Source organism: Tachypleus tridentatus, chromosome 12 (assembly GCF_004210375.1).
Source record: "Tachypleus tridentatus isolate NWPU-2018 chromosome 12, ASM421037v1, whole genome shotgun sequence".
Taxonomy (NCBI): Eukaryota; Metazoa; Arthropoda; class Merostomata; order Xiphosura; family Limulidae; genus Tachypleus; species Tachypleus tridentatus.
The window spans coordinates 39,122,306-39,149,813 of NC_134836.1; the positions used below are offsets into that span (position 1 = coordinate 39,122,306).

Sequence of the window (27,508 nt, forward strand, 5' to 3'; positions counted from 1 at the left end):
TTCGACTCGTAATCTGAGAGTCGCCGGTTTGAATTCCGGTCGCACCGAACATGCGCGCCCTTTTAGCCGTGTGGGTTTTATAATGTTTCAAACAATCCCACTATTTACATAGATGCTATTACCCGCCCCCCGCTAGTACAGCAGTACGTCTACGGACTTACAACGCTAAAAGCAGGGGTTCGATTCTCCTCGGTAGGTTCAGCAGAGCGCCCGATGTGGCTTTGCTATAAGACAAACACCCACCCGCAATTACACTATGTAACAAAATTTTTGCTTTTTCTTGCTCCTGAGCAGAAAGTCTTATTTCCTAATTGCTTTTGTCTAAAGTAAATGGAAAAGTCCTATTTTTCTCTTCAAAATTTGCTTTTGTAACCTGGGTAATGAAATTTTCAAAATTACCCATTTTCCAGAAAATTCCACGTAGATTCAATGATGAGTAGCTGATAGAGAATTTCTCGAATTTACAAAAATTGTCAAGAGCTTTCTAGATTGTAGTAGAACTTACGAGAATTTTCAAGAACCTTTTAGAATTTTATAGAACTTTCCATAGTATTATGTATACAGGGACTCACCACTCACCACTTCAGTTTAGTTCTATCTGTCTAAGTTAACACATAGACTTACCCGATTTCATCAGAGATGGTATAAAGAAGCTGCAAGCATTCTCCAGACACATTCTGCTATGTATGTGGCCAATTTATCAAAACAAAAGCAAAAAAGTACTCTGTGTTAGAGGAAGCGTCAACGATATTTTTAAATTCTTCACTCATCAAGACGGGCTCTGCTTTTGCCACAATGTATCCGGTCTGTGCGAGGCGACTGGAATTGCCTGTAACCCGAAAGAGTGACACCTTTTTGTTGATAGTTCATCCAGAAGCCTCAAAGCTGTGCTGCTCCATAACAGGAATAAGTATTTGTCTCTTCCCTGGCTCATTCGGTGCACCTCAAAGAGGAATACAACAGCTTTAAAACCTTGCTAGAAGCCTTGAAGTATGATGAGTATGGCTGGGACTTCAAAATGGTGGAATTCCTGATGGGTCTCCAAGGGGGCTATACCAAGTTTCCCTGTTATCTTTGCCTTTGGGACAGCAGAGACACCACAGCGCATTACAACAGGAAGCACTGGCCACAATGAACCGAATTCTCTGTGGGGAGGCACAATGTTAAGTGTGAGACACTAGTGGACCTCCAGAAGGTGTTGTTCTCACCATTGCACATAAAATTGAGTCTTATGAAACAATTTGTCACAACTCTTGATAAGGAGTCTGCAGCCTTTAAGTACCTTCGAAACTTCTTCCTTAAGCTGCCTGAAGCAAAGGTCAAAGCTGGTGTCTTCGTTAGACCTCAAATAAAGAAGATCCTGAAGTTCACAGAATTCCCAAAGAAGCTCAGTAAGAAGGAAAAAAAAACCCTTAGGGTAGCTTTGTAGCAGTGGTTCGGGGATTCTTGGGTAATAGCAAGGCCGAAAATTATAGGAACTGGTTGAGGCTCTGGTGAGAGATACGGCAAAATGGGCTGCAGGATGCTCTTAAAAGTTCATATCTTTGACGCTCATCTTGATAAATTCAAGGAGAACATACTCAGAGAAGCAAGGCGAGCGCTTCCACTAAGTTATATTGGACTTTGAACGCTGCTACCTAGGAGCATATAATGAAAACATGATGGGAGACTATATTTGGGTGCAGATACGTGAAAGTGATTTACATTACAGTTGCAAATCTCGAAGAACAACTCACTTCTAAACATTTTTGTTCATTTTCGTATAACTTTAGTATAAATACATGTAAATTTTGATTCATATGTTGCTTTATTCAGACCTTATGGCAATAACAATGTGCAAATTTGCCCGTTTTTTAAACAGAAACTAGGTTAATTTCTAAATTTCATTATCCAGGTCACAAAAGCAAAGTTTGAAAGGAATAATGGCCATTTTCTGTACTTTTACAACATAAGCAATTAAGAAATAACACATACTATCCAGGAACAAAATTTATGTTACACAGATTTATTCTATTGTTCAGTTAACCAGTATCCAGTATTCCAGATCATCCACACAGAAATAACGATTGATCCTATTGACTCTAGTCTGGAGAAGAATATTTCTTAGTAAAAATAAAGGAAAACTTGAAGTCTAACAAAACATCTATATAGTCATAAGCTACACATGAAAACATAACAGTTTCATTGTAAAGAATATTCCTCTCCATTTTGTTCAGAAAAAAGTTTCAGCATTATAATGAATTAATTTAGACGCGTATTTCACATAATTTTGCTTGTCTTTGTTAATAATTGACACGGAAGCCAAGATATGTTTTCGAAGCTAAAGCTTTGTTAGTATTGTTCTGTTCACTTGTGTCATTACTGAGCTACGCATTCTAATGAAGTATCTATGAAATTATGGAAAATAATGCTGTTACCACTCGCTACGAAAACCAAAGTCAACACCAAACCCGTTGAAAGGCTTATGCCTTTTTTTATATAGAGCTAATTTGCATATTGATCTGTCCAAATGGTGGGCTTCTCATCCATCATCCTCGCCGAGCTACCGTCTGATGGCTGAATTTTCAAGAACACCCCGAAACAGCTTCTGCTGCTAAATCTATATCCTTCAATTACACAGAAACGGTGAATAAAAATAATCTCGTTTACGTCACAGCTCGCGAATATCTGTGGCCAATGAAATTCTCATTGAATCGTGAGTTAAAAAACAAGGCATCACTTCTAGACTACAGGAATTTTAATGTTCCTTGTCACAGCATTTTTCAAAAGTTGTTTTTGATTTCGTGTTAACTGTGCAAGACAGCTGTATTGATAAAACTAACGCTACGTGAAAGCTGTTGGTTCTCACCCCCCACGCCACTCCCGTGAATACCCGAAAACAATTTATCATTCGATTTGTTCGTGGTGTTGACTGTTTGAAGCTGTACTGGGATATTACCGACTTACATGATTGGTGGTGTTCAACTTTCAAGTTGGAATCTGTCACTTGTTACTTTGAGTTGCATAAACTGAGTAGACCAAGAGGATTGAGAACATAACGAAGTCGTTTTGTTGATAACATTTCAAACCACATAGAACGCAAGCAGCTTTAAGAGTATTAAATTAGTTTAAATCAGTAACTTGCGATATATTATTAAAGATATTTTTAACAGAACGTTGTGACTTCAGATACTCGGTTCGAGATAACTTTTACAATTTATTACGGTCAGGTATAATGTCTCTGGAGGAATTTCCTTCCCAAAGACTTTGAAGGTATCCAAGTTAAGATCATATACATTTGTTACTTTGGCAGTACTAATTTGCATAGTTAATATTGCTTGTTTTATGGTATTAATTTAGCGCAATTATTTTAAGTGCGTCATTAGTTTGTTTGTAAAGATACAAAGCTAAACGACAGCTATCTGCGTTAGCCGTCCCTAATTTAGCAGTGTGAGAGGGAAAGCAGCTAGTTATCACCACCCACCGCCAACTCTTGCGTTACTCTTTTACCAACGAATAATGGAATTGACCGTGATATTATAACGCCCTCACGGCTGAAAGGGCTAGCATGTTTGGTGTGACGGGGATTTGAACCTGCGACCCTCAGATTACGAGTCGAGTGCCTTAACCACCTGGCCATGCCGGGTCTCGAAATGCGTTATTAGAGAAAATATAATGTCTTTAAAGCAACCCGGCATGTCCAGTGATTAGGACAACGGCAATCTGAGGTTCGCCGCTTCGAATTCCCGTTTCACCAAACATGCTCATCCTATCAGCCTTGGAGGTAATATAATGTGATGGTCAATCCCACTATTCGTTGATAGTAGAGTAGACCAAGAGTGAACGGTGGGTGCTGATGAGTACCTGTCTTCTCCCTAGTTTTTCATTGCTAAATTAGGGACAGTTAGTGTAGATAGCTCTCGTGTAGCTTTGCGCGAAACTCAAAACAAAGAGGTAGATTTAAAGCATACTAAAAACCAGCGCAATTTTAAAGTAGACGCTAATCGAAAATGTCTTGATGAATAGTAACTAAGAAGTGAGTTTTAGGCTTGATATTACAGCAAGATATAATGAATTACATTTTGAAACAGGTAAAAATCACGATTTTTATGGTGTAACTTAAGTTGGCCTGACGAAGTCTGAGATTGAGCAAAAGACCTCATATATTGCAACACATCAACAATGGTGCCGTACTTGCAATGTTGTTATAAATTTTAGATTAAATTCACGATGATAAAGTAAAAAATGTTGTACTACGAGTATTATTAGTATTGCCGAGGTGTAATATTATATTTATTATTAATTAGTGTGTGTGTGTGTGTTTTTCTTATAGCAAAGCCACATAGGGCTATCTGCTCAGCCCACCGAGGGGAATCGAACCCCTGATTTTAGCGTTGTAAATCAGGAGACATACGGCTTTACTAGCGGGGGGCGATTAATTAGTAATTAACAAGAAAAATATTATATCATTTGAAAGTATTCTCTGCTAGTGCTTTTCCTTTAAGTTGGAAAAGTTTACAAAGAAACTAAAACTTCAAAATACACGGAAAACCTTTAAATATTAAAGTAGTGATGGGTAAGTTTCTATCTAATTTTCAGTTTGAGTTATTTTCATATTTCTGTTTCTTTTGATGCCACAAAATTTTCATTTTGTAGAAAACCTAGACTGGTATATAAAGAAGTCATTTCATGACTCGACTCGCAATCTCTGAGTCACACGAAACGTGCTCATTCTTTTAGCTATGGGGATGTTATAATGTTATGGTAAATCCCCTTATTTTTGTAAGAGTAGCCTAATGGTTGGCGGTGGGTGGTGTTGAATAGCTGCCTTCCCTCTAGTCTATTATTGGTAAAGTGACGACGGCTAGCGCAGGTGGCCTTTATGTAGATTTGCGCGAAATTCAAACCGAAACAACAAACAGTCCAGTGTAGTAATAATATAATGTATACAAATAAATTTCTGTGTACTAAAATAAATATACTTGTGTATATTACATTGTTACTGCACTAGAATGCAGTGTTAACGCAATATTTTGTGTAAGCGTATGTCAGATATTTGTGTGTAATTATGTAATTTTGTTGATATCAGATCATAATACGGACAAGGTTATAAGGGCAATCCGAAATTGTGTTTACGGATATCAAAGAAATAAATCTAGAATTTGTAAGCGTGAGAAATATCACCTGTAAAACTCTATGTGGATTAATTGAAACCTTAGTAACTTGGTGTAATGGATTTAATATCATCTTAATATCTGTGATTTTTTTCAGTTTAATAAACATTTAGAAATATATGTAACTTATAATGTTAAATGTCTATTGTGCAAGTCCCACTGTTCTCTAAATTTGTAGAAGGTTCTTGATTGTAAAATTCAACAATATATGTTTCACGAAAGCACTAGAGTATCTTCGACTATTGTTGTGAAGTGAACTTTCGATAATTTTGCGTTAAAATTTATAAATCGACACGTCGAGAGAAACTTTGGTCAGCTACAGTCAGTATATTATAAGCCTTGGAAGCCATAATTGTGATTAACACTTATTAATCGGAAGAATGGAAAATTCTAACAATACAAAACGTCTAACTTCAGTGAATTGGCTTCTGACGTTAGTATTTCTACGAAGACTTCGTATAACTTCAAGGGTGAAAAGTGACTAGCTTTGCTGTCAAGTATATTGTATATATGTATCAACATATAATTAATTTGCTATCCATGAAGCATCAACAAAATATTCAGTTCTAGACCAGATAGAAAACTGAGTGTTGTTTGTAAGTTTGTAAAACTCTTGTATAATTGTCATTATTTGTAATAGCCGTTATTATACATTTTATTATTGTTTGTATATTGTTGTATCATTCTTGTTGTAAAATGTTATAAATTTAATACATATCGATATTTAATTAACCTCTAAATTAAAATTAAGTTTTATGTCTATTTGAAATCGTAATATGTTAACATATGTAATATAATAGGTCGGAGACTCTTCCGAGATAAATTATAATACGTAACACTGGACACCACATTATTAGGACGGATACTTTAGATCTGTGTGATAGTTTGTAGTTAAGCACAAAACTACATAATGGGCTATATATAATCTGCCCATGATGAGTATCGAAGTCCTATTTTTAGCGATGTAAGAGACATTTTGCAGTGCAAACACGACCAAACTACAGTACCAAGAGGTAGTTTAAACAATATAAAGAACCACAATTCATTACAGAAGGAAAATAAATGAAACGTGAAACATGAAACATTTGATATAAGAATAAAAATAAAATATAAAAAATCTGCTGTTGGGGGAAAAAAGGAAGCAGTCAAAAGTGTACCTGACCGTTCCATGTCCAACAAAATCTGACCTAAAAGTCAAATAGTACTGAGCAAAAGACTTGAATGACAGCGTAAAATACGCGTGCCTTGATATTGAAACTGATGAATGTAATTGATTAAGTTACTTGATAGTCAAACTCATAGAAGTAGTTTTAAGTTATGAAACAAGTAAGAGACCTACGTAAAATTTAACTTGACACTTTCCCATCATTTATAGAATATACAAACCGGTTAAAAAAGGCCCATTTATTAGATTTGCTTGTTGTTTTTTGAAATTCACACAAAACTACTACAGGGCTAACACCGTGAAAAAATTATTGAGCGACAGAGAAAAAAAAAACAAAAATTTTGCTTTAGCTTAAACAGTACGATAGCTTATGAATAAATTGCAGTGCAAGTAATACTAAGCTGCCTTATTTGGATAAATTTCGAACATTTTTATGCATCACACCAATTCTGTAATAATTATTGTTTAACTAGTTTTCTAATAAGGGGAAGCAACGTTTACAGAGAAGTAATATGCAAATCAGGATATTACTAATAATATACAAATCATCAACTATATTACAGGGGATTGGAAACTGTGGTACCTTCAGAGGGGCCCAGCATGGCCATGTGGTTAAAGCACTCGACTCGTAATCCAAGGGTCACGGGTTCGAATCCCCGTGACATCAAACATGCTCGCTCTTTCAGCCGTTGGAGCGTTATAATGTGACGATCAATCCCACTATTCGTTAGTAAAAGAGTAGCCCAAGAGTTGACGGTGGGTGGTGATGACTAGTTGCCTTCCCTATTGTCTTACATTGCTAAATTAGGGACGGCTAACGCAGATAGCCCTCGAGCAGCTTTACACGAAATTCAAGAACAAGCAAACAAAACCTTGATGAAGGAACCGGAAGCAGCAGTGCCGCTAGATGCCACTCCAGTTCTAAGAGCGAGAGTACTAGGATGATGGTAATTTTTAATTTTATTTTCTCGTGTTCTTTCTCATTAACTGCTGATGTAGCAAACTTATTACATCAGCTAGATAGTTTCATACTGAATATAACTCATCATGCCTCTAGCGCTAGGATTTAGTATATATCGTACTATTTGTTAGTCATACAGCAACCACTAGAATCTCGAGTTTCAAGCGCTCAATTTACCAACGTGCGCTACAGCGCTTGGCGTTCTTTTTCTTTAAATTTGTTTCCTTCAGCGGCGAATAAAAGCAAAAATACGTGTTATTTTAAAAACAATGTTTGACATTTCTGGCAAAAAAAACTTTGAAAAATGTGTACACTAATTTTCTTTTTTATATTCATACTCCTAACAAAAAACATCGCTTTCACGATTTTTCTTTCGTTGTTCGACATAAACTGGGACTACTGAAACTTTCGAAATATTCTGGGAAGCTTCAGCTGTCTCTAGAATCAAAGACAGACAAAGCCGATGAATTAAACTTTTGACACCAGCTATAAATTTGTACAGCATTCTCAAGCATAAGAACAACAATGTACGTAAGCACAAATATTGTTGGGACAACTAAACTTTCGAGAAAGAACCTTGCCTAAAGTTTATAAATCAATGTGCTGAAAGACAGTTTAATATTGTCGTAAGTTTGCTACAGTTAGTGTACTCTAAACCCTGGAAGTTATAAGTGTGATAAACGCTTATTGATCGATAAACTACAGATATCTGACCAGAAATGTTAAAGATTTCGAAGATTTGTCTGTTTAACTTTCAGTGAATTAACTTCGGACGTTAATATTTGTACGAGAACGTTAAATATTTTCGTCGATAAAAAGTCAATTTGTAAGCGGCTTGAGACCAGCAAAGAATAAGCAGCTAGCTAGCTTGAGCAAAATATCATGTCATCCCTTAAGAAATGTCCGATTTTAGGTTCAGAAAAAGAGAAAGAATTTCAAACGCTTTTAATGTTATTTAATCAATAATGAATATTCCATTATTATTAATTACTTCCTTCTTACAATTCACAAGCTTCTCAACGCCATTTCGATAAAATTCTTTGGGTTTGGAGGAAAAGAATGTAGAAAGGATAGTCTTGACATCTTCATGTGTTCCAAGCTATTTTCTTCAAACTTCGGAATAGACAATAATTAGATGGGGCAGAGTCTGGAGAATAAGGAGAATGTGGAAGTTTTTCCAGTCTAGCTCTTCGATCTTTGCAGATATGATCCTTGCTGTATGAGGCTGTGCATTATCCTGGTGTAACACAACACCTTTACGATTGATCAAAGCAGGCCTCTTTTCTTTCAGCGCAACATTCAAACGCTCTAACTGTCGACAATAGAAATTTGATGTAATCGTTACATTGAGTGGCAGCAACTCAAAGTGGTTCACACCAACAATCTCCCACCAAACGCTTAACAAGACATTCCTAGGATAGATGTTCATTTTGGGCTAGGCTTTATCCAATTTGCCTCTACTAAACCATTGTCTGGGGCGATTAACATTTTTATAAAATACCCATTTTTTAATCTCCAGTCACTAACCCTGTCCAAAAAAAGGTGAGTTACATTCACGAGAGTGCAGAGAAGTGCAGATGTCCACTCTTGCTCTGAGGTTGGCTTCCGTCAAATCATGAGGGATCCATTTTCCCAGTTGCAAATGACAGTGAACTGTTGAATGTGTTGAATTAAGCTTTTATGCTAGTTATTAAAGTGTTACAGCACAATCTTCATCAAGTGCAGTCAGCAGCAAGTCATCATTAAACTCAGCAGGACGACCTGAACGTGGCACATCACTTAAGCTGTAGTTACCTGATCTGAACTTCCGAAACTACCTTCGACATTTTCTTTCATTGAGAGACTCCACACCATAAACATTGTGAAAGTTTCGTGTAGTTTCTGCTACATTATTGCCTTTTTTAAAACTCATAAAGCATTATATGCCTAATATGCTCCTCAGATACATCCATCTTCATGAGGGCTTATTTGATTAATGATATAAAAAAGTGGATTTGGGTTAGTTTATTTGTCTGAACGTTTGTATACACGTCTCACGACACATTTTAGTCATTAAAGTTTTCTACAAAAACAGAAATGATGATGCACTTTCTGTATTAAGTTTCAGATATTACTTATGGGATGACCTGATATAATAATATCAACTCAGAATTTATTCTTTTATCGTAAACCTGGACCTTCGATAAAGTATTCAGTTTCAGACCAGATAGACTGAATATTGTTCGAGAGTTTGTAGCTACTCGAGGACTATCTGCGCTTGCCGTCCCTAAATTAGCAGTGTGAGAGGGAAGGCAGCTAATCATCACCACCCACTGCCAACTCTTGGGCTACTCTTTTACCAACGAATAGTGGAATTGACCGTGATATTATAACGCCCTCACGGCTGAAAGGGCGAGCATGTTTGGTGTGACGGGGATTTGAACCTGCGACCCTCAGATTACGAGTCGAGTGCCTTAACCACCTGGCCATGCCGGGTCTCGAAATGCGTTATTAGAGAAAATATAATGTCTTTAAAGCAACCCGGCATGGCCAGGAGGTTAGGACAATGGCAATCTGAGGTTCGCCGCTTCGAATTCCCGTTTCACCAAACATGCTCATCCTATCAGCCTTGGAGGTAATATAATGTGATGGTCAATTCCACTATTCGTTGGTAAAAGAGTAGCCCAAGAGTTGACGGTGGGTGATGATGACTAGCTGCCTTCTCTCTAGTCTTACACTGCTACATTAGGGACGGCTAGCGCAGATAGCCCTCGAGTGGCTTTGCGCGAATTTCAAAAAACAAATAAACACAAAATCCGCACTCGTAACAGAAAGTGCCGCGTTACGAAATTAACGTAACATTGCGGCAGTACTGAAATCTCCAGTAACTAAATGATTGTAAGAAAATGTCCAACTCTCTACTCTGTACGTGCATTATATTTGTCTGATTTGACAAGCAGGTAAATGCGTTATAAATTATAGAAGAATAACGAAAACATGTTCCTTGGGTATGTTATAAAACATGCAACTTTCCTAGAATTATGTAGCAATGAGCTTGGCTCTAAATGTAATCTATTATTGCTGAAACAATGTGGTATAAGCATTGAGAAATAATTTGCGAATATCACGTTTGAGAGTAAAGTGTGTAAAATATTGGATACCAATTTGAGACTTTCACTGAGAAAACATAACAGTTTTCAAGCAATAAATATCTATTTGTGGTAGATATTTAAAAGTCAAATTGTTTGCTGTCCTCCAAATATGTATGCAATAGTAAATAAAGTGTTTCAGATATAATATTCGTTTTTTTTTAAACAAATAAAAAATTCGCTTCTCACGAATTGTCCAGGAGTGGCCTAGCGAATAATGTGTTTCCGACCATAAAGCTAGGGGTACATGGTTCGTGACTTGCTGCCAAAACAACATTCACACTTTGGAATGGGCCGGCATAGGCAGGAAGTGAGAGCGCCTTACTCACAATATGAGGGTTGTGGGTTCGAATCCCCATCTCACCAAACAAGTTCATTCTTTCAGCCGTTAGGACGTTATAAAGTAAAGGTCAATTCTATTATTTGTCGATTAAAGAGAGTAGCTCAAAAGTTTGCGGTGGGCGTCCCCGCTAGTACAGCGGTATGCAACGTTAAAATCAGTGGTTCGATTCCCCTCGGTGGGCTCAGCAGATAGCCCGACGTAACTTTGCTATAAGAAAACACACAGTTGGCGGTGGGTGGTGATGACTAGCTGCTTTCCCTCTTGTCTTGCCTCCCGCTAGTACAACGATATGTTTCCGGTTTTACCATGCTAAAATCAGGGGTTCGATTCCCCTCGGTGGGCTCAGCAGATAGCCCAATGTGGCTTTGCTATAAGAAAACACACCATCTTGTCTTACACTGTGAAATTAGGGTCGACTAACGCAGGTAACCCTCATGTAGTTTTGGGGCCGTGGGTACGCTGTTGCAGTGACGATGAGGTAAGAGCAGCTCAAATAGACCCGAGTACTAACTAGTTGTACCAGCTACAACAGTAGAAGTGCTATATTTTTCTTGCTATAACGGTAGGGCTAGCCTTGCAACCATTGAAAAGGTAACGCATGCAGCTATAATGCAGTGAACTTATCTGATAAAGTAATAACAATATCCTGTATAATATTTTCTAATTTGTATCTTGGCCAGCCCTATCACTTGTGCTCAGTCAGGTAGTCATCCAACAAATACACTTAACCATCTACAAGATACAACTGGTTCAAGCTCTCAGATCTATGTACTACGCCATTTTTACAGTTTCCATCTAGCGGCCCATCAGTTTAAAACAAGAAGCACTACGTACAGATTTTTTTTTTTGTAGTTGCGAGGGGAAAAAATAAAACAAATCACAAAAATAAGAAACGTGTGGTGACCACATACAATCGAAGCATGCCGGTTGTCATTGAATATCTATTTAGGATGCTTACTTCTTCTGTAATGATTTGAGCTCAATGGAGAATCAAAATAGACACCGTGTCCAGTTTCGGTATCACGTGAAATGGGATTATTCACGTTATTCATGTAACATTTTCACAATGAAAGAGAACCTTTAGTTTCTTGTCCATCGCAAAGTTACATAACACGCTATCTGTGTTATGTCAATCGCGGGCATCTAAGCCTAATTTTTGATATTGTAAGTGCTCAGACGTACTAATAAATTACAAGGAAGGGTGAATATGACTTTACTATCTTATCTAACCTTTTGATAGAATTTAAGAAATTAACATGGCTGCAAACAAAGATTTCGCTATGTTAATTTCTGTATATTATCATTCGAAGTTCAACAACTTTAAATCTTGATCTAATTCTTAGTTATCAAACTTTTTCAGCCACGCGTACCGCTTTTTCTTTAAACCTTGTTTTTTGAAGTGGAAGCCAAAACTTGTTTAAAAATACATATAAAACTCTGGTAGCAAAAAAGAAAACGTTTTCAAAAGTTAATAATCAATAAGGAAAAATCTCTTCTTTTTTTTTTCTCTGGCATTAGTGAAGAATATATGATGCGATTTGTGTCAGTTTGAAGTGAAGAAAATTCTGAATAGTCTATGCAGGTTAAGGGCTAGTCTAGAAATAAGGAATATGGTGTGTATATAAAGTTAGGACACCCTATGAAAGCCTGTGTATTTGTGTAATATTTTTGGATATATAGATATTTAATCTCAATTTCAACAATACTGAGAGATTATAGGAACATAACTAAACAATTAAAACTGAAAAAAAGACTTTTCAAGATCTTCAGAATTATGTCAGCTGTGAGATGTTTGAGGGGTTTCTTGCATGTACAGCCCGTTTCAAGTCACCCCACAACATCTCAATGGGATTAAGATCTGGGCTTTGACTCGGCCATTCCAGGACTCTCCATTTCTTAGTTTTTAGCCAGTCCTTGGTGGATTTACTGGTATATCTTGGGTCATTATCATGTTGCAGGGTCCAGTTCCGCTTCAGCTTTAATTTTCGTACAGATGATCTCACATGATCCTCAAGCACCCTCTGATACACAGTAGAATTCATGGTGGATTCTATGATTGTTAGCTGTCCAGGTCCTGCTACAGCAAAGCAGCCCCAAACAATGACCCTTCACCTCCATGCTTTACAGTTGGTATGAGGTTCTTTTCCTGGAATGCTGTATTTGGTTTACGCCAACCATGTCCTCTGTTCTGCTGTTCAAATAATTCAATATTGGACTCATCTGTTCAAAGAACATTATTTCAGAAGTCCTGGTCTTTGTCTACATTCTTTCTGGCAAACTCAGTCTGGCCTTGATGTTTCTCTGAGAGAGCAAATGTTTTCTCCTTGCACACTTCCCATGTAAGTTACACTTGTGCAGTCTCTTTCTGATTGTAGAGGCATGCACTTTCACATCAACAGTAACCAGAGCCTGCTATAGGTCCCGTGATAACATGTTTGGGTGTTTGAAGACCTCTTTTAGCATCTTGCGGTTTGCTCTCGAGGTGAAGTTGCTTGGACGACTAAACCTGGGCATGTTGGTAGTTGTTTTGAAAGCCCTCTACTTGCGACTATTTTCCGGACAGTGGAATTTTACGATTTCAAAGTATTTTGGGATTTTTTTAAATTCCTTACCAGACTCATAAGCTGCTACAGTTTTCTTTCTGAAGGCCTCAGACAGATATTTTGCTCTCACCATGGTGCTCACTCTCACTTCAACAGTCAGGAGCACACCAAACTAAATGTCTGAGGTTTAAATAGGGCAAGCTTCATTCACAATGCTGAGTAACGATCTTCTAATCATGTGCATCTGGTGTGATACACCTGTGTGTGAGTTGAGCCATTTTAAGTGGGAATAAATGTAGGGGTGTCCTAACTTTTTCCTCAGTTAGAATATGCATTTTTGTAGCATGGCATTTACAGAAGATTTTGAAAAGTCTTTTCTTCAGTTTTAATTGTTTAGTTACATTCCTATAATCTCTCAATATTGTTAAAATTGAGATTAAATATCTATATATCCAAAAATGTTACACAAATACACAGGCTTTCATAGGGTGTCCTAACATTTCCACATGACTGTATACACGCTGGAATCTCATATTAGGCTTACTACAGATTTTATCATTAGTTTTCCAAGCACTAATCCCTGCATGGCCAGATGGTTAACGCTCTTGACTCGTAATCTGAGGGTTGCGAATTTGAATCCCCGTCACACCAAACATGCTCGCCATTTTAACCGTGGGAGCGTTATAATGTGACGGTCAATCCCACAATTCATTGATAAAAGAGTAGTCCAAGAGTTATCGGTCGGTGGTAATGACTAGTTGCCTTCCCTCTAATCTTATGCTAGAAAAGTAGGGACGACTAGCGCAGGTAGCCCTCGTGTAGTTTTGCGCGAAATTCAAAATCAACCAAATCTAAGCACTAGCGACATTACCTCGTTGTATCACCAGTGTTATGCGAACTACAGCTTGAAAATCTTTACTATAAGCTCAAACATACCATTCGAAGTCTAACGAGCTTAGGCTTTGCTATAAGCATTATTGCACTCGTTGAAGACTTGAGAAGTTGAGCATTGCTCTAAACGTGCTCATGCCAAATCAAATCTGCCGAGGTTAAACTTTTCTCTAAGCATTATTACATCAGCTGATAAGTCTGATGAAGCTATTTTTCTTTCTTAGTGTCATTGCACATTAGTTAAATCCTAACAGATTTGAGGTCTTAATCTAAGCTTAAGTCAAAGATCTGTTGATGTTAAGTTGGTTTCTATGGTTATGGTTTGCGTTATTTCGGGTTTAAAACATCATATGTATGTGGAGAACGATTTCAAATGATTTAATTGTGTGAACCTTTATTATTATTATTCTTTAACAAGATGTCAAAACTTAACTCTCCTAACAAGAACACAATATATCATTTTGATAATGAAAAAGTGTTAATTAACGAATGAACGCAAATATAGAGTAAAAAAAAAATTACAGTTTGATAGAAATTTGTAATATTAAATCTATGACAAATAAAACAAGTATTTTAGAATAATGTCAGTCGCTTTTCAGTTCATTGTTATGCGAATCAACGGTCGGAAGAATAGTCCTGAATAGTACTGATCAAAAATAATATAACAGTGTAATCACTATTGAAAAACGACACATTAGCAAAGAAAATTTCATAAAATTAAAATAACGAAAAATATGCATAATACCATGCAAACTAAAATATAGGAAGATTACAATATAATTTGGTGTAATTTCGATTTACCAATTTTTAACATATGTGCAATCGTAACTCGTACAAAATTTCACAATTATCGATGAGTGCAAACTATTCAAGTTAGTGTTAAATCGATACTCTAACCTAACAATGACAAGAATCGCTCCATGTATGCGTAAAAAAGAAAAATTCATTTAAAATTATCAAAAACATCATAACTGTAAGAAACATAGGCCAAAAATATATCTCATTTAACCTAAAGATGACATAGAAAGGTCGAAACGCTGTTCTCTGCTTATCAATAAAATTGTTAATACCCATACCAGCCGTTCTGAGATACATTTTTATTTCAAGTGGGTTTCTCGTCATCAAGAAAACTAGATTAGGTTATTACTTCCATAAAATGGATAAGATTGGTCATTCAGTATATATTCACTCGACAAAAGAGTGATAAATCAAATGGATACTTTGCTATGACTTCGTTATGTTAGTTGACTACATAGTCAAAATAACATTTTGTTCGAATATATGAACAAGGCAGATCACGGTTCACAATACCGGTTTACCTTTCCGATTGTTTGTTTATCCATCATAAATTAACAAGAAAATTACTACTTCAATAGTTTAGAGAAAAGTTTCTTTAATACTGGAGGGTTTGTTTGTTCTGAATTTTGTAATTTTTTTACTGAATTGTGGCTAATTTAGCAGTGACAGATTAGAGGAAAGGCAACTAGGCATCACCACTCACTGCCAACTCTTGGGCTACTCTTTTACCAACGAGTAATTGGATTGACCGTCACATAATAACGTCCCACGGCTAAAAGGACGATCATCTTCGATTACTGCTCGCTGTAATCTTAGCGCACCTGCTATGTGACTGAGTCTAACCCCCGTTGCCACAACTGGATATCATGTCAATAAATAGTCATGTATAAACTTACTTTACAAAGCTGGTCCAGTGTTATGCATTCCACCCATTAAAAAAGTTAAAAACAGTTGTTTTATGTTAATATAAAATTCAATCATTGTGCATTTTAAAATTCTTTGTTTATTATTGGGTAAGTGGATGATGAAATGAAATAAAAAGATAGCTTGGCCATATCGATCATGTAAAATTAATATTGTGTCAAACATTTTTGCAATCAAGGTAGAACAAATTTCAACACAGCTAAAGGCATTATACAGAACTATCTTCTTTTTAAATTTAATCGTGGCAAGTGTTTAGTCTTAAAAGGAAATAAATGATGATTACGTTTATCTAAAGTAGGTTTTTAATGACTATCTTTACAATGGGGCTTTTGATAAACAGTTTAAGAGCTGAGATTATTAAATTTAAAAGGATTTAATATTATACTCATGATTTAAATTTTTAAGTTTAGGGAGAACTAGTAAATGCAAAGATGGCAAAATGAAGGCCAAACCTGATATCTCTCATTTCGACAAAGACAAAGCCAGTAGTTAAGGTCACAGGTTAGCGGGGATCTATAAACCCAATGCTTTAGCTTCATCAATAAATCAAATGCTGTAAACTTTACACTGTGTATGTGTGCTGAGAAAGTGAAATTGCCCCAAGAAAAACATCCTTGCACAGGACAAGCGTCGAATAGTCTACCTGTACTTTGCCAAAACTGTAAGGTAAAGGCATGGGCTTAGCTAGATCAATATTTGGTTTGTTTATAATTAATGAGAATTTACTTACTTTGCGAAAGTAGCTAATTTGGAAGCCTTAGGACTAATCTTAATACCATATTATCTTGCCATTGTAGTTTCTTAAATGTTTTGTCTGATATATTTGCAGTAATTTAACACTTGTATTCAATAATGGGTTGGATATATAATTTGGAGTTTTATAAGGTAGTGCCAGTTTTATAATATTTATTTTTCCCACCTATAAGTCCGGATTAATTAATACGTCATCTGATTATTTCATGTGTTTTCTTCTTACGTTCTGCCTATGTGAGTATTTTGTCGAATATAACATCAATAACTTTCGCTTTAGAATACAATTTAATTTCTACGTTACCAAATTTAAGTTTTACCTTTTAAGAGTTTTTCAGACATTTGTGTGCGCTTTTTTGATATATTTTGATATTCAATATAATCCACCAATAACTGATTATGTTAAGTGATTTTTGAACACTGTCCGCTGTTATTAAAGGATTTCTTGATACGCTCCAAACAGCGATATTATCAAAGTATTGAGAAAAATATGTATATGTGAGGTTTGAGAAAGGTATATTGTTTACAAATTTAAAGTATTATTGGCGAAATGACTGGTGCTTGGGGAGCTATTGATGTAACGTTTATGGTTCTTGACAATGTATTATTTATTCTAACTGCTACGCGGTCAGTTAAGAAGGTTGATATCAACCTAATTATCACATTATTCATGTTCATTTAACGCAATCTAGATCCAGTCGAATTATGTCACACACTGTCAAAAGCTTTCTGAAAATCAAGGAAAACTCCAACATTGGAGTTATTATTATTGATTGGTTTAAAAAAACTGATTCCGTGATGTTAAATAATCTATCGTCTGGCTGTTTTTGGTTAGAGCGCTAGACTCGTAATCTGAGGGTCATGGGTTCGAATTCCCGTTACACTAAACATGCTCTCCCTTTCAGTCGTAAAGACATTATAATATGTCAGTCAATCTCACTATTCGTTGGTAAAAGAGTAGCCCAAGAGTTGGCGGTGGGTGATGATGACTAGCTGCCTTCTCTCTAGTCTTACACTACTACATTAGGGACGGCTAGCGCAGATAGCCCTCGAGTAGCTTTGCGCGAAATTCAAAAAACAAATAAACACAACATCTGCACTCTTAACAGAAAGTGGCGCGTTACGAAATTAACGTAACAATGTGGCATTGCTGAAATCTCCAGTAACTAAATGATTGTAAGAAAATGTCCAAATCTCTACTCTGTACGTGCATTATATTTGTCTGATTTGACAAGCAAGTAAATGCGTTATAAATTATAGAAGAATAACGAAAACATGTTCCTTGGGTATGTTATAAAACATGCAACTTTCCTAGAATTATGTAGCAATGGGCTTGGCTCTAAATGTTATCTATAATTGCTGAAACAATGTGGTATAAGCATTGAGAAATAATTTGCGAATATCACGTTTGAGAGTAAACTGTGTAAAATATTGGATACCAATTTGAGGTTTACACTGAGAAATTATGGACGGTTAGCACGGATCGCTCTCGTGTAGTTTTGGAAGAAATTAAAAAAAAAAAACTCTTTGTTTTTACGAGAGAGTTTTATATATTTACAATAAAATTTTTCTTCATAAAAATTTAAAACTCTTTTCGCTACAATTCTTTCAAATAGTTTATCGAGATAGATAAACAAACTAACCGATCTGAAGTTGTGAAGATTAAAACTTTTGACTTCCAGGTTTTTAGAAAAACTGTAATTACTGCTTTTCTTGGTTATCTGTATTTTATTTGAATTGAAGTTTTAATACCCATACCAGTCGTCTTTAGAATACATTTAAAGTTTGAGAAGTTTTAAATTTTGAAAATTTTCCGCTGATAGGTTCGTTTTTCTCTATGTCTGTTTAGGTTGTATTATTATTGTTATATTTAATGTGGTGGAACATGTATTTATTGTTTTTTCTCGGAAGATAATGATTTGAGTTTTTCCAAATATTTTTTAGGATTATCATGTGAATTATTAAAGCTATTGGAAAAATGTGTAACTAGTTAATTTCTTTAAGTCTTTGAAAGTTTTGTTTTATTTGTGCGTGTATTTTATTAATTTCAATTTTACAGGGAATTATCTCGTGTTTTTATTAATAATAGTCTGAGGCGTTTACGTCTTAAGATGAATGAAAATATTTTCGGCGTCAATTTCCAGTGACTTCCTTTAGATTAAGTGGGCATTCTTCTTTCTGTAACTTTCATTATGGTCCCTAATCTAAGTTGGTCTGCACAGTTCTCTATTTGCATTTTATTTTGTACTCTACAAAGCAACAAGAACCGAATAAGTTTCATTAAATACATTCAAACATTTAACAAGGGAACAGCTATTTTCTTTTGTTGAACTATCTGCGCCAGTCCTCTATAAATTTGAAGTGAGAGATTAGAGGGAAGGCCACTGGGGTTATGCCGAAGGCAATTTTTTATTGTAATAGGGCGATAACCCTGAAACCTCGGGTCCGCTCAACCCTTTAACACTTAAATAGTGTTCTTAATAATCCAAATAAGTATTAATTTAAAAATTTACATCAATATAAATGTTTAATTTATTCAAATAATATAACAAGTAATTTGATTAGACACAGCAATAAGTGGTTTAAAAGTTTTAACAGAACTAACAAGAAATATCTAAATTTAATCAAGTTTGATTTTTTTTGGCAATTTAGAATTTTTTCCGGATAAGGCAGTATACAAAAAACAATACCAGTAGAAACTAATTTTTTATACCAACTTCAGGTTTTAAAAGACTTTTCATAAAAAAATAGTGATTGTTAACTGCATTAATTCGGACTATTTTATCTTAAAAAAAGATTTATCTATTGGAAAGTTAAATGACATTTGTTCATGTTATTAACATTCAAAACCATGTCAACTTATAAGTAAATAAACTGACAGACCTGAATGTATTGTGTGTAAAAAATGTTTATTATAAATTGTTATTGTTTCCGTTGAAACATTTTATTAACATAAAGAGCATAATTATTTAAAAATTTATTTCCAATAAATAAAAGAGCTCTTTTTATTACTTGTTTTGATTTTAAATTTTGAAACGTTCTTTAAAAATTTCTATTATTTTTTCCATTTCTACTAGGCCCGGCATGGCCAAGTGTGTTAAGGCGTTCGACGCGTAATCCGAGGGTCGCAGGTTCGAATCCCGGTCGCACCAAACATGCTCGCCATTCCAGCCGTGGGGGCGTTATAATGTGACGGTCAATCCCACTATTCGTTAGTAAAATAGTAGCCCAAGAGTTGGCGGTGGGTGGTGATGACTAACTGCCTTCCCTCTCGTCTTGCACTGCTAAATTAGGGACGGCTAGCGCAGATAAACCTCGAGTAGCTTTGCGCGAAATTCAAAACAAACAAACATTTCTACTAATTATAGACAAGTAAGAACACTATAAGCGTAACAAGAATAATAGAAAAACATTATTTTCAACACCTGGTTTTAAGTGTAAAGGAAATTATTACGCATATAAATAAATGATTAAATTGGTAGATTCTGCTTTTAACTAAGTCAGTTTCAAGAATCAAGAAGGGAGAAAACGACTTCCTTAGTATTTGATAAATTATAGAAACCAATACAAGATTTCCAAAACTTTATCTTTAAATTCAATAATAAATGTGACATTTCTGAATTAGCAGAGCAAAATAGTAAGTGGGAAAAACTCATATTTTCAATCAATATCTTTTAATCTTCACCATGGATGTATTAAAAAATTAATATCCAGGAATGTTTGAAATAGTACTTTAATATTTTAATCTTGAGCCATGAACGTCACAAATAATTTAACAAACACATTTCTGCCGATAAATCACATCATATAAAGTGAATAAAATTAATGTTATTTAACTTAATTTCACCTTTAACAACTTTACGAATCAATGTTAAATGTTGTCCTTACGTATATTGGTCTATTTAAACTATCAACAGTTATATTTTTAAAATCTTGGCTCGTATTGGTCAAGGAGTGTGCAAGAAGGCTTATTATATTATGAGTTATAATTATAACTCGAGAGCTATGATAATTTTTGGCACCATGAGGAGGGTATTTTTTTTTATTTAAACAAAATCGACGAAAAAACAACTCATATATATAACTGACAAATATAATAAAGTGAACAAGGACATAAACTGATTTTTAGTAAGAAAGATATCTCTGAAATTGTTGGTGAAACTCAGAGTTAATGTTTCACAGCAAGTCTCGTATTTTCAAATTAAACTAGAACTTAGAACTGCGATAGGTATCGATCTTCAAACCAACAAGCTACATATGACACCATCATATATAGAATGATTCTAAACAAGTTAGAAGTTAAGGTAACATTACCGTGAATTTTTATATATATAAAGAGAGTACCAAGCTTTGGTACTGAATCTGAAGCATAGCTACTGATGTTCGAAATGATTTAAACCCTATTACATCACATTAGAGCCAGAAACTTTGTATCTGTTTTGGATTACGAAAAATAAACAATACAAAACAGGCAAAATTATTGTTTTTCTTCTCTTGTTGAAGTAACAAAATTAAAGTAAGCGAAAGATGTCTGGCACGAATAAACTTATGTTGCTAGAAATTATTCCTAACCAGGGTTTGATAACTACAGCCCACATATTTAACGTATGTTACAAATATTTATTTGATAATTTTAATTACTGATTGCTCTCCATAGTCGCTAACTTAAAACGATGACGTAAATTCCCAAGATCGCGTGGAAACTCGTAAATGAGGGAATAGTAAAGTGGTCTAATACGCATCATCTGAGTTAGTATTATCCCCTGATAATTTGGGTGTGAATCTCACTCTGAGATGGATTTTAGTTTTAATCTTAATATAATATCAACAACAAATACACATTATAGCTGATCGTTTCAAATGCACACAAATAGACGAGATACAAAAAAAGACTTGCTATATAAAAGTTTGATATAAAAAGTAACAAGTTACATAAAAATGCAAAATGTGTAAATATGAAATAAAAAGTATGCGAATTAGTCAAGAGAAAAGTGGAAAAATTGGTTCCTTTTTATATTTATATTTCTGTCTTTTTTTGATTGAGGATGAATTATATTCTTGTTTCTACACTTTGGTATTTGGAGAGGTAACACACTTTATTTTTCTATAAATGTACTAGTTCGGGACGAAAGCATCTTAGGTTCTATTATTTCTTTCATATAGATGTGTGACCATTACAGGGGTTGGAAGGCCGATTTCAATAGGTGTGTTACATTTACCGCATCATGTAGTCTAATGTAGTAACATGTTTTATTTGGAACAACTACTTTCTCATAACTATAAGCAGTCCTTAAATAACACTATGTAATAAAATTTTTACTTTTTCTTGTTCCTGGGCAGAAAGTGTTATTTCCCAATTGCTTATATCTAAAGTAAATGAAAAGATTTATTTTTCTCTTCAAACTTTGCTTTTGTGGCCTGGGAGGGTATAACGAAAACATGATGGGAGACTATATTTGGGGGCTGATACGTGAAAGTGATTTACATTACAGTCGCAAATCTCGAAGAACTACTCACTTGTGAACATTTTTGTTCATTTTTATATAACTTTAGTATAAATACATGTAAATCTTGATTCATATGTTGCTTAATTCAGAACTTGTGTAAATTAAAATGTGCAACTTTCCCCGTTTTTACATAGAAAATTAGATTAATTTCTAAATTTCATTATCCAGGTCACAAAAGGAAAGTTTGAAGGGAATAATGGCCACTTTCTGTACTTTTACAACATAAGCAATTAAGAAATAACACATACTATCCAGGAAAAAAAATTGTGTTACATAGTGTAATAGTTTTAAGTGTGGTAAGCTGAGAACTTAAAAAATTATATATAATCTTAATGATTAATTCCATATAACATTTTTTTCACACATGCGAGTAGCGAATAAATGTTAAGTTTGTGCTCTTATTCTGAACATAGCGTTACACACTCTAGTTTGTATCCTGGGTTTATTCATCTACATAAAGGTAGAACGCTTTTTTTATTATGTGAAAAGTTGTTTCATACGTTTATGGGTTTGCATACACTTTGCATACGTTTACTAAAAACAACACTAACAAATTCAGAAAATAAAGAGAGAGGTTGAAATGTTCTAAATTACAATTGTAGACTTATTTAAATAAATTTTACAGAGAAATTATATGTACATGAACAGAGCACGTGGCTTTTTATTACTTTAAAAAAAAGCATGTCAATTATCCAATACTTTCAAGTTTGGTTTCAAAGATTCGTTTGAGCTTAACTTATTCGAATAAGCACATGGAGAATTCTATTTACAATTTTCTTCATTTGAAATTTTTTATGACTAAACGAAAAGAGAAAAGAGCATAAAAACCAGCATGATGACCAATTTTTCAAAATAATTCTTTCTGAGGCTTAAAATTTGTATTTACTTTTTCTTCAAGTAACTCCTCTTTAACAAAGAAGATAGTAACCGTCCTAAATAGAAGCTATTTTTCTTAACTTGGTTCCAAGCCAGCAAACAAAGAAAAGTAAATTTAAAAAATTGAAGAACAAGTATCATTAAGACTGGAAACTTCGAGAACTGTCTTTACAGTAATGTCGTACTTTCTTGAATGTAGTTAAACAATACGTTGTTACATTTTAATTTTGAAACTTTTACGCAAAGAGTTTCTGAAAACAAAATCATTAAATTTAAATTATACGGGCGACTGACCTTTCTATTCTATATTCATTATCTATAAAATGCTGTTCATTTCATACTAACAGACCTAACTACGTATTAACGTATTTTTCAGTGTACAACAAAGATGTTAAAGCCCTAAGAAAGCACACTGAAGCTTTCGTTTCCCTTTTATAAAACTCATTAAACTTTTTCAACAGACAGTAAATATTGCTTTTACAAAGACTAATTTTAGATTGCAGTTTCTTTAGGTGAACTGGATGTCCACAGACATTCACTATGATGTCATTGTATTTAGTGCCTCGTATATTTTTCCAATAGTATTTGTGTATATTTGGATCTTCCTATGAAGAACTGAAACATGTGGACGATGCTGCAGACTTGACATCACGAACTAAGACTGAAAGTTGTTCTCAAAAGTTTGAAAACTACCTTTTTGTATACTTAAGAATTAACTAATTTTATAATCAAATAGGAATACGGTTTTAAAACGCGACTCATACCTAGACTGTTGGTTGAAGAATTGGATACTTGACTTACCGAATGGTTTCTCTTTATTTGCAGGTCCAGGTAAGACATTGGCAATAATTGTCGAAGATAGGAAGTGCATTAACGATAATAAATTAATCAAACAGAGGCTCTTAATCTTCATTTTTGTGATAACGTTATTATTTGGCGTAAAAAGTAAGATTAAAAACCATCGTTGTTAAGATTTCTTCTAAGTCTGGTTGAACATTACTCATCATAAACCTAACGTTATTACTGTAAGGTACGGCGATTTTTTGGAAGGAAGTACAAGCCACATAGCTGCGTCATGTCAAAATGATCGACTTCTCTCAAGGCCCTTTCTTGAAAGCTACCGTACGGTCGATGATGCTGTTTTTATCTTGAATATCCCGAAGGGGGCGCTAAGATGATCGTATTATAGGTCGAAAGTTTTAATGTGATAACAAGCATGTGGAACATCTTCTTTTGAGAAAAAAACAACTTTCATTAGTTCTATGAAAGTCTAAGAGTGAACTAACAATATTTTTCTTTGAAAAACTTGTGATATATATATATATATATATATATGCGCATATATATTAAATTTTTATTAGGAACAATAACAACTAAGACTCGTGATGGCTTCTCGTAAGTCTAAAGGTTCGTAAGGAAGAAATTGGGTATCGATACACTAGTAGAAGCATCGTAGAAAACTCATTGTATAGCTCTGTGCTTAACAAAAATACTAATGAAAAAAAAATTATTCCATACAACAAACATGTAAAGTGTCTTTTAGTAAGATGCCACTAAAAACTATTAGACATTAATACAAGAACTTCAACATTTTTTTATTTTAAAAGAACAAGTCGTTATTAAGAGAGAAACGTACTAATACATAGCTATTGTAAGTAGCAAAAACAATACAAGTTTAATTGGATTTTTTTAATTATCCGTCACATTGGATTATTAATTCTGTCATCAATCTCAGAAAGTTTTTAATGATCGATTTTATTTCATTTTCTTCTGATAACCGGCATAAAGATACGGTTCTGTAAGAGCAGGTCCAATATCACTGCTTTAGATATATTTAGTTTTAATGAAGATTAGTTTCTGTAGAAGCAGTTTCAATAAAACTGCTGCAGATATCTTTACTTTTAATGAAGATGAGGTTCTGTAGGAGCAGGTTCAATATCGCTGCTGTAAATATCTTTAGGACTAATTGCTACTTATAGTAGGAAACTGATCATTACGCAATCGAAAGTATGCAACGATGGAAACCTTACAAAGAAATATCTGTTTGTTTGTGTTGTGAATTTCGCGCAAGGATACTCAAGAGCTGTCTGTGCTAGCCAATTCTAATTTAGCAGTGTAAGGCTAGAGAGAAGCAGCTAATAATCACAACCCACCGCCAACTCTTGGGCTACTCTTTTACAACGAATAGTGAGATTGACAGCCACATTATCACGCCCCCACCGCTGAAAGGGCGAGCATGTTTGGTGTGACGGAGATTCGAATCCGCGACCCTCGGATTACGAGTCGAACGGCTTAACCCACCTGTCCATGTTTTAGCTCAAATTAGAAGTTAGAAAAATATTATACAACGTCGTTTGTCGTATACACTTTTATTCAAATACGAACCCTCATATTTTTAACGGTGGTGACTGACAGTTGGGCTGATAAAGAATTAACTATGGTTAGATCGACAATGTTGTTGACGGTTGTTAATAGTTAATAAATCTAATTCCAATGCAGGTAGTCACGGGCAACGAGTTTCTTCACGAAAGTATAGTTGCAACGTTCTAATGGTAAATGTTAAGCTCGCGTAAGAAATCAGAATCAGCTGTTTCAAACACTGAGTCAATTGTCCATAAAACATTGTAATGGTCATCTAGAATTACTTCTTAGGTTTCTTATAGAATCTGGCCGTGATTTTATACATTATTAATTTTAGTAATACCAACACGTGACGTTAAAGGATAAAAAAAAATGTTTAAGTTTCTATTACGTATTTTTGAACTATTTTGCTTTAACTTAAAAATAGACGAAGATAAATAAATTGTACCTCACTTTGACAACTGTTAAAATCTGTTACAAAAAAAAATTCGGTTATGATTTTTGTTACTTAAATGCTCGACTTGCTTAAGTACGAATTGTACCAGAATAACACTAGAATAAAACATATCTCAAAGTAAAAATTGTTCAATAAAATATGGACAACGCTTTTTTATTGGACGATTCTTGAAAGGAAATACACGCTGTTGTCTACTTTCTTCTCACCGTTTGATGGCCCGCCATGGCCAAGCGTGTTAAGGCGTTCGACTCGTAATCGAGGGTCGCGGGCTCGAATCCGGGTCGCACCAAACATGCTGGCCCTTTCAGCTGTGGAAGTGTTATAATGTACGGTCAATCACACTATTCGTTGGTAAAAAGAGTAGTCCAAGAGTTGGCGGTGGGTGGTGATAACTAGCTTCCTTCCCTCTAGTCTCACACTGCTAAATTAGGGACGGCTAGCACAGATAGCCCTCGAGTAGCTTTGTGTGAAATTCAAACCAAACCAAATCCATATTTTCCGGATTTCCTGTAGTCCAAAAGTCATGAAGTGTCGTGTGAAACAATATGCATATTAGGATATAATCGTGCACGTGGAATCGTTTGTTGAAGAATTTGTAAGTATTGGATTATGTATGTGTATGTATATAACATTAAAAATGTGAACAGATAAAAATATTTAATGTGATTTCATCTTATTCAGCAAAAATTATTTGTGAAAGCAACAGATAAAGAAACATAAATATATGCACGTGAACACAGACTGTCTAATTTTATTTCAAGGAACCAGGAAAGAGGTAATTCAAATGTTTATATGCTACAAGTTAAGGGTTTATGACGTTGCGGATAATTGGTTTGATGTTAATTAAGTACAAAACTGCACGCTAAGATATCCGTATAGCTGCGCACCATCAGTATCGAAACCCGGTTTCTGGTTTTGTCATTTCGCAGACACACTTCTATTCCTCTAGAGAGAGTATGGAGAAATAAACATCTTTTCTTCAAAATAAAGTTATTCAAACAGCTGGTTTGGGGATTTTTCAGTTATTAAAACACGACTTGGTAAAGTCAATAAAAAACGACTTATAATTGGACTATAAAACGTTTGAACGATTAGTACTGACTAAAAGCAATAATACGGGAAACTGAAACACCTAAACATTATTTGAATACAATAATAATAACTAAGTTTTATACATACATAAAATTATAAAATGATTTTACGAATAAGGAATAATTTAGAACAACAATGCTTATAAAGTGCTTAACAATATTGGCAGAGTGCACGAAAAAGGTTTTGTTTTTTTTTTTTATCTGCGCTAGCCGTCCCTAATTTAGCAGTGTAAGACCAGAGGACAGACAGCTAGTCATCATTACCTACCGCCAACTCTTGGGCTACTGTTTTACAAACGAAGAATGGGATTGACCGTCACATTATAGCTTCCACATAGGTGAAAGGGCGAGCATGTTTGGTGTGACAGGGATTCAAACTCGCGATCCTAAAATTACGAGTCGAGTGCCTTAACCACCTGACTATGCCGGGCCTACCAAAAAGAAAAACGAATGTGTTATACACAACATGTGCCCTTCTTTCTATGACTATCTATTTCTCATGTGTTTTAGAAATGTATCACCCATTACAAAATAAGATTGAGTAGGAAAGAATTTTGACA

The 27,508-nt window shown here is 34.8% G+C and overlaps 1 protein-coding gene across 1 annotated transcript in view; it reads right to left on the reverse strand.

The window, feature by feature from the left end:
* Positions 1-24,153, reverse strand: part of LOC143233074 (neural cell adhesion molecule 1-B-like) — a 325,804-nt gene extending 301,651 nt beyond the window's left edge. The window contains exon 1 of the mRNA XM_076468957.1: positions 23,841-24,153. Within this exon, the coding sequence (XP_076325072.1) occupies positions 23,841-23,952 (112 nt within the window). The 5' untranslated portion in view covers positions 23,953-24,153. The remainder of the gene's footprint in view (positions 1-23,840) is intronic.
* Between the last annotated feature and the right edge of the window lie 3,355 nt (positions 24,154-27,508).